Source organism: Poeciliopsis prolifica, unplaced genomic scaffold, assembly GCF_027474105.1.
Source record: "Poeciliopsis prolifica strain line A6 unplaced genomic scaffold, Auburn_PproV2 SCAFFOLD034, whole genome shotgun sequence".
In the NCBI taxonomy this organism is placed as follows: Eukaryota; Metazoa; Chordata; class Actinopteri; order Cyprinodontiformes; family Poeciliidae; genus Poeciliopsis; species Poeciliopsis prolifica.
In genome coordinates, this window is record NW_026562409.1 from 6,075,488 (window position 1) to 6,087,868 (window position 12,381).

The 12,381-nt window shown below is 37.2% G+C and overlaps 1 protein-coding gene across 1 annotated transcript in view; it reads right to left on the reverse strand.

Moving 5' to 3' along the window:
- Positions 1–1,028: 1,028 nt before the first annotated feature.
- plcl5 (phospholipase C like 5) overlaps positions 1,029–12,381 on the reverse strand; it is a 65,091-nt gene continuing 53,738 nt past the window's right edge. Inside the window, exons 5-6 of the mRNA XM_055052128.1 lie at positions 7,699–7,808; positions 1,029–2,900 (exon numbers count right to left, since the gene is read on the reverse strand). Of these exons, the coding sequence (XP_054908103.1) occupies positions 2,436–2,900; positions 7,699–7,808 (575 nt within the window). The 3' untranslated portion in view covers positions 1,029–2,435. The remainder of the gene's footprint in view (positions 2,901–7,698; positions 7,809–12,381) is intronic.

Below are 12,381 nucleotides of genomic sequence, written 5' to 3' on the forward strand. Positions count from 1 at the left end.
AATAATTAATGAAGCATTTTGGTAGGTCATTGATTAGATTAGATTGTATGTGTTCAACATAGTCATCTTTATATAATTCCATCATAAACTTGATGGAATTATATGTTTAAGTAATTATCCAAAATATATCACTGTGTTGAAGGAAATAAATATCTTTCTAGGTCTGTGTAAATTTGTTTATTTGGTAACTTTTGCTTTTATGGTTCTATGGCACAGACCAGGATATTACTGTTCTGATCTGCAAAAATACATTGATCAACTGCCTCTTTATTTGCAGCAGTGAGTTTAAACCTGATCCCAGGTTTTGATAATAATTGTGTCTTTGTTAATTAAAACTATTTTCAAATTTATAATTGCTAAGAGATTGATCTTAAGATTGTGGAATACAGAAGCTGTTCTTGCAATTCAAGGAATCCCTCTCAGAATTGCCTTGGGTATTAAGGATAGACAAAATCATTTTAGAAAACCTGGATGTCATTTCTGGACCTTTGAGCGCAACACGATGGAAATCCTTCTTGATATTTAACCTCACAAATAGCCATCTGCCTTGTTCTCTTCAATTTTTATTGAAATATTGGTAAGAGTGATGTATCTGTGTTCATATATTTATCACAAAGCTGAATATACCCAGCTTTGTGCTTTTTGTTGTTAGTATATATATATATTTAGGTTTAGCATATTAGTGTGGTTCTTCATACTTGTTTAAAAAAAAATCTGAATAGACAAATTACAATTTCAAAAAACCCAAACCAAGAAACAAACCAAAGCACTTCTTCAGCCATCTTTAGAGAAGTTTTGTAAAGTGTGGTTCAAACAGCATCTATACATATTTAGAAAAAAAGATATCACTTAAGAAAACCATCTACTGAACCCAGTTTATCTGGGGAAAATATAAATGTTTACCATAACATAAATATTTTCGTATGAAAGCATGTCAAAAATGTTTTACATATTTTGTTATATTAATAAAAACTTTTTTATAGTGTATCTATGTTTCATTAGATAGAAATGAGCAAAAGGAGACAGAATAACCAATGAAACCAGCTTTAATGGGCAACTCAAAGGAGCTCTTACAGTTTGTACACTCACTGTCATGTCGTCATTGACCCCTTGTGTTGCGGCACTAACCTGTAACCCATAATTTCAGTCCCAAATGCACTGATTGACTTGATCTGATCCACAGAACAACAGGTGTCAAAGCACTGTACATGTGGAAGTAATGTTAAAAAAAAGACTCTGAATCTCAATAAAACTTACAACAATAAGAATATCAATCAATAATGTCTGAGAATTATAGCAATATATGTTCCCTTCATACATTTTACATAGAGTTTACATCGATAGTCACTGTGTTATTCCACAGACAGCAGTACCATGGTGATTTTGACCTTTCACTTTTAAAAGGGAGGATCAAATATTTCAGTTGTGACTGAATGCTGAGCTCCACCACTGAAGGATGTGGGTTAGCTCCACCCTGGGGACCAAAACATCAACTTACATAACATCATACGCAGAGCCTCTGGGTAGGAGACAAGAAAATCCTATGGTGAGTATCCAAGAATGAACTCAAACCTGAATGCACAACCCAAGAGAAGGACCTGATGGAGGCTGACAGCAGCTTAAAAAAAATGCATGAATAAATGAACACTGAACAAATGCAGTTTTTTTTTTCTCTATACTAACTCTAATGCTCCCTGGTTTGTGCTAAAAAGGTCATTTGTGACTCCTACAGCGGCCAGCCTAGCAGAGCTGCTCTAATTTGTGCATTTAAAATGAAATCTGCACCCTCATTATGGAAAGGAGCGAGGGTTTCAGCTGACCATTACAACTAAAATATTGGGAGAGAAGTGTGAATGTGACCAAATAAAAGCTCAAAGACATAGTAAAGTGCCTCTGAAATGAAAAAAAGGCATATTTGTGGCATAAAACACTGATGTGAGGTAAAGCCTGCACCCACAGAGCTAGTGTACATTGTGGATTTGCATGTAACTAGCAATGCCCAGAGAGAGACAGAGATATCTTTGTCAACAATCTGCCTTCAATGTACTTTCCTAACTAGAAACACGAGCTTGAAATATTCCTCCCATCATTTCCTGCTTCGCCCTTCTTTTTTTTTTTTTTACTTCTTGCAAGATAGAAGACAAAGATATTTTTAATTTCTTGCTGAAATGGATAATGCTCAAAATTGAGAGAACAAGCATCCTGTTCAGAAATGTATGACTGGACTGTTACACCTGTCTTCATCCATATTTTCAGACTTGTGTTTCGCTTCGAATACGGTGACTCCTTTTCAGTGTCATCACCTCTTTATGTCTCTCTGCAACATCCTGTACTTCGCCTTCCTTATTAGCCTCCTGTTTTCCTTCAACATCCTTCTGCTTCTCTATCTCTTTGTCTCTCTTTGGGTGGGACTCACTGTGGGCGCAGGCTGCTAGTCAGCAGGGTCCTGCATGACCATCGGTGACCATTTCTTTTTCTCTCTCTGGGATGATATCGAGAGGTCCTGCCGCCCTCTGCTGCTGGCTTTGTGACTGGAACTGATTTGTGGGTAAGGGTGGAGGATGTGGGTAGGCCGGCGGTGTTAAAACAGTTTGAATGGGAGGGAACGGAAACGACTGGGAATGCAGCTGGGAGTATTGCTGTTGATGGGTGTGGAGGTATGACTGGGGTGACGTCTGAGGTTGTGGAGGAACGTGAGGTGGGTGCAGCAGCAGAGACTGTGGGTGGAGCTTGGTTTGAGGCTGTTGCTGTACTTGTGGTGGCTGTTGAGGAGGATGGTGAGGAAGCTGCGGGGAAGCTGCTCCATTTTTACTGAGACCACAGGACTGAGCTGCACAGTGGATCTGGCGCAAAGTGTCCAGTGCCTCACTTTTTGCATGCTTCAGTAGGTCTGCCTGGCCCTGAGGTTAAGAAAAAAAGAGATAGACATGTGTAAATATTGTGATAATGTCCAGTTTTGATGAGGCATAAAATACTGGAAGTCCCAAAACACAATTCAATTACTTTATGTATTAAGTATTTGATTATAAAATTCTGTTTCTAAATCACTCAGATAACATTGTTATCAAGTATATAATGAATAAATATGTTGTCAATAAACATGTATTCTTAAAAAGGCAACTCTATTATTCTCATATTTATTATATGTATATCTTCTCACTCTTCCTGCATTTATTTTGTGCATCACTCTAACAGGGACATCAATGAATGATGAGTTCTCATTAATATAATTTGTCTGAAATTGACTTGCTACATGGTGCAACCAATCAAATGCTGTGACATTTTAAGTAATCCTTTGATGCACACCATGCATGAAATAATTAAATACTGGAATTTTTATTATTTAGTTTCACATTCTAAAATTATGTATGTATTTAATTACCTGGGACACTTCAAAAATATTAAAGACATGTAATCATTTATTTATTTTATTTCCTATTTAATAAGAACATGTATTAAGAAAATATGTATTGTGGAACATTTGGTATTCAATAAAACAACTCCTTTATTGTTGTTTACTTCATGCCAATTAATTGCAGTAAGTTTGCATTAATTTATAAAAATTTTTTTTTCCCGATTTCAACACCTTTTTATTCTCTGAAGGCGTCTTTTTTTGCCTGCATTAACCCAAAATAGCCAGTAGGGAGCAGTACAAACTCACTGAAAAGTGGTTGGATGTCTGCCAGCAGTTTGTACAGCTCCTCTCTGCTGGTGAACTGTGCTGTCATATGGTGATGATGTTACCACTATGTTTCTGCTCTTTATTCAAGCACCCCAGAGATGAATGCATGCCATATATGGAGAAAATGATCTGGAAAGCCTTTCTGTGTTCACGGCACTGTCAAGAAAATCTGGACCAACGGCATTTCCAGCTCGCTGCCCTAAGCGAGCTGGCTTTGATATATGAAAATACGGTGGAGTTATTTCTATGTGGAAGAGGTACGTATATAACAGAAATATGCATATGTGAGAAAAAAAAAAAGAGTCAGTATTGAAATCATCACTCTTTTTCTTGGTAGGTTGTTTTCTTCAGTTTGCTCACTTGAAAATGAGCATCAATCTGGCACTCTGCAAATACTACCTTGCCCACTGTGACATGTTTTTGGACCGACATCCCACTGAAGTGACGCATGCTAACCTATCGTACGCCACAGTGAAGGGCAAATGTTAAAAAGAATACAACACACATTGTCAGACATATTGCAGAGGGAGTAAAGGTGGTGCCCTCCGCTAAACGGTCAATATTCAGCTCCCAGTTATGCTGATGCTCTCCAAGTGGCCTTTTACCCAAGACATTCCAGCACAAAAAAACGGGAGAATGAATAACTCATATGTTTAAAAAAGAAAAAAAAAAAATTATGTAACTCATGACTCACCAGCTATGAAACAAGACAGCGAAAAGCTGGTCCTGAGCTGCAACAACCAAATCAGAATTGCACTTCCAGGTGATGTATTCACCCCAACAGTTGACCCAAAGCTGTCCACAGGGAGGGCTAAAATAAAGCAGGGGTAGTCACCAATTCCCACACAATGCCCTTATTGAATACCAGTCCAGTATTCTTGTCTGATGCACAATTAATTTGAAATAACTTGAACTTGCTATATATTATTTATAAATTGTAAGGCACGCATTGGTTCGCTGAGCATGATGAAAATATTCGATTTAACAAAAAGGGTCAAAACTACAATAGCTGCAAAATGAACTAGTTTTGCGGAGTTCATTAAGTGTGTATTCATTAGACACGTTTTAATTACAGCACACATTTCCATGTGTTTTATTAAGGAGCCTTTTATTCTATTTAAGAAGAACTTGACATTCATTTCAAAGCCGCCCTTTCTGTCTCTCTGCTTCTGCTTTTCATTTGACAGAGGTACAATGAGTGACAGAAATGTGCAAAAAACATCATCCACCATGACAGCTCTGATCTTTCTGTCACTGTCAAAGTACAGTCGAAGTGGGAGTTTGGGAAGCTGAGAAAGAAAGACAGGACACCTCTTTTTTTTCCACTCAACTGCCTATTTCTCTGTCCCATGCTTCTACCAGATAGCACTTTCCAGCCTGCTGAGAATCTGAAAAAGGTTGAGGGGTGAAATAACTAGGCATGACTGCCAGTCTTGGCATACAGGCGCTAGGCTCTCATCAAATGTTCAGTATTAGAGAGAGATTATAGATGAAGAATGGGAGGAAGAGGAGGCGGAGTTATGTAGATGCCAAGATGCCTTTCAGTTGAGAGCATGGCTCATCGATGAAAGGAGAATGAGGAACAGGGAAGAGGGCAACTTAAAGGGCAAGCACAAATGAGTGGAGATGGATGGGATAGTTCAATAGAAATAGATGGAACAGAGTGAGAGATGATGGAGGGATTCAACAAAAAGACCTCCTGACACTGCTATCTTAAATCTTGTTTTAATGGCTGTAAACTGCAAAAAAGTCAGAAAGCAAGTCAAACTGATACTCTGCCATATTAACAATAATAACATAAGGAGGTGAAGCACACACACACACACAAAGCCTTAAGAGAGAAACCGTTAGAACGGGAAGTGGTTGGCTGCTATAGTAACTAAACCCGAAAAACACATTGCTTTAAAAAAAAACAGATCCTTGAAATATGTTGGCATTATAGAGGTGAGTAGAAATATAAATAACACAAATCAAAGCAAATTTCCCCTTGGTTCCTACAGTACTTAAGACTGTAGCACAAATATGTGGTACAAGAAGTTGGAAAAAAAAACAGTTCAAGATTTTATTTTTGAACATTGTCAGGTTTCATATATTGATGATGGTTATTGTGGTGAGGATGTTTTATGGTTTTAATACTGGGTTTGATGAAGACATTGTTTAGTTACTCGCGCATAATAACAGCTTAGTAACTCAACTACACAAAAGTTGACAGAGCTATATTCTAAAAAAGCCTCACATTATGATGTTACCACTTCCAAGACTGTATTGGTATTGTGGTTTAGAACTGATATCTGGAACCTTTTTACCTCTAAATATGGTGTGTTTTATGGTAGCTAATAATATTTTAATTTTGGCCTGATCTCACTATGATCTACACTATTTCTAAAACTTGTCTACATGTTGTTCAGTGTCTTCCATAAATGCTCCAATGCTCTTTGTTAAATCCCTTAACTCTTCTATCTCTGGAAAATTTGTATGCAACAAACGTCATTAGTATGTTTTGTAATAAGGTTGCAAAGGTCTTGAGAGAACTCACTAGTTATGCCCATCACATGCTGTGTCTTGTTTGACACCTTAGTTGTCAGAATATTTTTCATTGGTCATCATATCAACTGAGCCAGTGGATATTTATTTACAAAAATGGCAGGATTACTTAATAACTGATCGACTTCAGTAGGTGTCATGGCTTCCCATGCTTTCTTGAATCTCCTTTTTATCACACGTTCACTACTTTTTTCCTATACAGCATAAGTTAATTTCTGAACATCAGGGTTTGATTTTAAATTTTTTAATTTTTATGCCTGGACAGGTTATTACTGACATATTGGTGGAACTTTCATGTAAACTACACCTTTAGAAATATATTTGCTTAGAAGATTAGGGATGTGTGTAGTACTTCCTTCACACGCTTGGAGATAAGAATATAACATTGTTAGCTCTAGCTACAGAAGAGCAGAGGAAGTACAAGTAACACGGCTAAAAGCATTCCACATATTTGCTACTAATATTAGAACTGCAGAAGAGCTAACTGCTACTTGGGGTTTACTAAGTAGCAATTTAGATTTGGTCACTGATTTTTTTTTTGTCTGGGTGCCAACCACTAAACCATTTGCAGTGGGTGTATGTGGTAATTTCTCTGATTCTCCAGCACTGAGTGTGCACCAAAACCCACTGTCAAGGGTTTTACTGTGCACAACTCTGTGAATAGCTAAAATAATAAACCATTTTAAAGAGCTTGTGCAATAAATTCCTTTGATGTTATATCATTATTTAGATTGGCAAAGGCAAGGGTGCCTTTTCTTATAGGAAAAATCAAAATAACTAATTGAAGTTACATTTTCACATATACAGAATTAAAATTATGCAACTGCACAAAAAAGTGACTTAAGGTCTTTCATTTTGACTAAAGTAAATTGTGATAACATATGAAAGTCAAAAAAATGAAAAACAGTATAAACCATGCAATCATCACTATCATTTACAATTAACAGGTGTCAAGGTGATACGATGAGATAAAATCCCAACTATACTGTTCGCATTTAGCTTTCTAACCTCGGTATTCAAAGAGGGAATAATATGAGAGAATTGGTTGACCTTATCTCTCGAGTGACAGGGTGAGCTGTGATAAGAATGCACCATCTTTTACACATGCACATATGGCCAAGCTGCATGTAGCTGTGTGTCTTCCAAGTAAGTGTGAACGATCCAAGCAAGTCTTGTCAAAATAGATACAAGAGCAAATAAATAAAACAACACTAACTACTTAAAAGATTTAGGGATTAGGGAAGAGAGAGACACAATTAGCCCAAGAAGCTTTCTTAAGACATCATGCGGGTAAATCTCTGCAACAGTGTCTGGGACTGCTTGTCCAGCTGGTTGGAGTTTATAAGATAATCCTTTAACTTCCCATCTTTCATATAAGTCGTGTATACGCTAATTGCACAGTATGCAATGTCTAAATGTATTGCATACAGTGCATTGAGTTTGAAGTCACGTGATTGGGGAGATTTGCTCACCTTAAGCACAGTGATGTTCCAAGCATAACTCTCCATGGCTTTCTGAAGTTTTCTCCCTTTCAGGCCCTCCTTTGCTCCGATGCGATGCAGGTCTTCATGGAAGTCCAGACCTGAAATGAACAGACATGTTTCACCTAAAAACAATATCAGAAAAGTCACAAATATTTCTAAAAGGCTTACAGTCTACTGCGGTGCTTAGAGTTTTACTCATTTATTCAATTAATATTTTTAAAGAACGGACTATAGTACATGTAGTACAGACATCAGTCTGTTTCACTACTGGAATAGCCAAATTAGTATTGTCCTGTTAAGATCTTAAAGGTCTTACGTAAAGCAGGTTTCAGAGGTGAGGCACCTTTGCCAAGAGATTTATTATTCACCAAAGGAGACATAGGGAAACACAATTACCATTTGTTATATAGCAATAAAAGATAAAATAAAATGGGGAAAAATGTATATTCAATATTACAGAAGTCATAAAACATGTGGACACCTTCTTTAAAGTGCCATCATTTTGTGAAATCTGTTAACAGCATGCAGGCACATTAAGGTTTGGGTCAAAAACTAACTGATATTTGGTGCTGTGCATGATTTTATTCTCCTTTATAAAAGTCTAGTTCACATGAAGAAAACAAACCCCCGAGGTCGATCCTTCCACCACTGCATTTCACTAAAAGTCCAATGTTATTTTAGTGTTGTACTGTTTTGGTACCAAACTTATGTTTTAAAATGTTGGTCAAAAGTTCCAGCTTAGTTTCATCAGACCATAAACTATTCTCCCACAAGTTTTTGGGAAGTTTCGCTGGGCCTTAATGTTTTCTTTGGAAGAAAATTCTTTGACCTTTGAACCCTACTCTTAGTCCAGTCATAATGGAGAAATTCTGGTATTTTCTTTAGAGCTACTGCCAACCTCTCAGCAGCCTCCCTGACAAGTTCCCATTTGGCCTTTTTGTATTCATTTTTGGGAAATATTTGGTTTTAGAAATGTTACTGTTGCTCAATGTTTCAGTGTGCCATATTATCTGCTGTGGATTTTTAAAATTCTCCTCCTGATTAGCATTTTTTTATAAAGCTCATTATTTTGACACATTGCAGCGTCTTGAACATCGGCAAACTATGAATGTCAATTAGCAATTTGAAGAAAGTGCTAATATGATGGTGAACTTCAATCACTGGGCAAGAACTTTAATTGCAGTTAATCAATGTAGTTTAATTTCTGTATAATTAACTGTGTACCTAGGAAGACCGAATGCAAGAACTGTATCAAAAGGTACTGCAACAAAGTAAGGGTGTGCATATTTAAACTAATAGGCTATCGTGTATTTTTATTTTATTTTTTTTGCGGTGTTCTGTGAGGAATGCGTGGATTTCACAGATGTTCTTCATCATCTCTTGGTTATTCGTTCAGGAGATTTAGGAACTTCCCATGAACCGACTAGAGTTAAATGAGTCCAGAAATGGATGACCGGATGGATGCCCTTTGCTTACAGGACTAAAACTGAAGCGGTACAATCAAGGCGAACCTCTAATTAGGCTTCAGAGTAGGTCAGGTTCTATTGCAGCTGAGGCAAAGTATTCCTAATCTCTAAAGGGTTTAGCAACAAACTCCCACTAAATCTGTAAGACTCAGCTTGCTTGTCAGTCTGTCCCTGAAAGATGACCTAAAGCGTCAGAAGCTTTGATTTTCTGCACAGGCATTGAAGAAACAATGCAGGCTTCCTCTATAAACTAGAGAATAGCTGTGCATCTCAAACCATTTTTTCAGCACCTCATATTTATAAGTGAGGAGGTATTGCACCTCTTCTGTAAACAAATAGTTTATGCATTTTGGACAATACCTCAAACCAATTGAAATTTTTCTCCTGTGTAGCAACTTGAGCATCATCTTCCAGAGGCAGAGTACATAGTACTGCTTTTTCAATTTCAATCTACAATGTTTGATTGCCCTTTCTTGATTTTCTAACTATACAAGAGGTAGTGTTACTACTGTATTCTAGCTTAGGAGCCTGAAATTTACATCAACAGGGATGAGGACTGATCTAATTTTATAATCTGCTACATTTAATGGGCCACTGTCTGTACAGAGCTGAGAAAAGGGAGAAGACGAGTATAGAATGGGGCAGAAACCAGCAAGTAGGGAGATGTAAATGATACGAAATTAGCTGGTGGCGGTTTGTTCCAATATAGCTTCTCAGAGTATTTAATCTGGCAATGATTAAGAGCCATCTCCGTGTAACATTAACACAATTCCTGTTCCTTACTGTCACTTTAACACTGGGAAATTCATGCTGTTGTGCAAAATGTGACCCCATGGTGTGCTGTAAAAAGACAAGACTTTTTAGTCTGCTTCCCTAATGGGTATGAGCTGGAGAAGCACTGCTCAAATGGAAGGACATGAGAGACAACATCTCTTTTGAGTAGCGACACAATTACAAAATATGGCTTATAGTCCTTGAAAGTGATAAACATCTTCTGCATTTATAACGAGTAGCGTTCTAAATGCATAAGCAGTTCTAAAAAAAAAGCACAATTTTAAGTCAGAGAAAGTGAATGGTGGTAAATAACCAAATAAAACAAAATCTTTAAAGCAGGTCTTGTTTCACTGAAAAGTGTCAGAAAATGCGGTGTAATTACGAAAATCACGACAAAAAGAAATGGTAGCTGGTGAAAGGAGATCAATGTTTGCTTCATTTATCCCAATTCATACACACTCTAGAGTCCACGTGGAGTGTCATCATTGCAAACACAGAGAGGGATTTTTTGCTGGCTGTGGATGAGCTAGGAAAACAATGACTCTGCAAAGCCAAAGACGACAAAGGGAATGAGATGTCTTTATCTTGGATATTCACAGTGAGAGAGCTGTCAAAAACAAAATGAACAAATACACAGTCGTTAGGCAGAGAAAGCATGTTTGAATGGAGGGGGACCTAGATAAACACAACAGAGAGCTGACAAAACATGGATTGCATTGGTGATACTTTTGATTCCAGTTTGAGGTCTGTGCGTTCTTCACATGCGTTTTCATCTATTCATTTCCAGGTATATCTTTTTTCTTTTACGATGATTGGTCACACTATTTTAGTTTAAAGAAAGTCAGCAAAGTCTATTTTGGGGAACATTTAAATATTAATCAATTTTATAATAGAAAGATTAGATAACAGAACTACTGCATAAAGTGTCTTGCTACAACAACAAAAGCATATTCCTTGTATGTTTCTGCCCATTTCTAATGTAGCAATAACAGATTTTCATTTTTAAATTATCCACAAAATCTCTGTTTGCATGCACTTCAATGGAAACTGATTAAATGATTGAAAAACATAAATACAAAAAGCAAAGAAATGACTACAATGAAAAGAAGAGTGAATTGGGGTTTCCACATTTAGATTTCTGATATCTGAGCCAACTCAGAGTCTGTGTACTCAAAAAATACGATGGTAGCATCTGGAAGGGCCAGAGTGCGCATCCCAGCTGTTTTTCTGGTTGCCCATTATCCTCGTGCGTGATGGCGAGCCACCAATAGGGCCCACAGGGGAATCATGTAGCACCTCTCCATTCTCATCAACACATAAGCTTCACTGCCCAAATTAAACTGATTAGCTGCAACAATGACTGTGCATAAACTGAGGGGAGGAAGAAAATGGAAGATCCTGCAGGACAGGCAGAACAAATCCAAACCTGTTTCTGATCTTGCATAATACCTCTTATCATAAGAGGTGACAGTTGAGTGAAATTTCCTTATTTCATATCCCAGCTATTGTTTTTGATTTATGTCTTTGCCACAACATTTAGCTGATGAGCAAAGCACAAGGGTAAATGCACCAGAGTTTAAATTAAACTAACAAATTCCACCCTGTCTCCACATTCTCTTCCCCAAGACTGACAAGCCGTCTTCTAATAGCACTGTTTCCATTTCTCACACAGCCATTAAGCCAAAATCCTACCTTTGCCATCTTGAATGATCATAGGGACAAAACCCTCAGTTCCATGCAAATCCACCATCTCTTCATATCCCTCTCTCTGCTTGCCTTTCTGTGTTCAACCAGTTACTCCAATTCTATCAGTCTGTACATGTGCTTTATAAGATGGGTTCTAAGCGGTACATACAGCATCACAAGAGATGCATTCACTGCAAATACCGATGGGAGGGGTTAAACGCAATATTGTCTGAGGATTCTCTGGTTATGAGAGGTTAAGAAATGGCTACAATCAACTGAAGCACAAGCTAAATAAAACAGACATGTCAGATGAAGTATGATCTCAATTAGAGAAATTGGGGTCAAATCATAGAATGAGTGTATGTCATTGGATCTAATGACTGTTATTAAAAAACCTTCATTCAAGGAGCTTAAAGTTTCCTTCAACTGTTGGTTTACAACAACTCAATGCAGGTATAGTTACACAGAGAGCATTAATTAAGCTCTTCTAGAGCCTGAATGTTAATTTTTTTTGTTAACTTTACTCAATTAGCTTAAGTTTAATGAACTAAGCTTGTCATAGACTGCAGATTTATGTATAGGTCCTTTGAGATAAGATGTGAATGGAGAGCAGAAGTAACAAGCTGAGAACTACAGTGTTAAAGAAATGGTAACAAAAGTCAGTTTCAGATTATTATTAGAAGCTTGAATGTTGAGTCATAAAGCGGAAAAAAGATATTGTAACATTTTTTTTCTATTACTCATC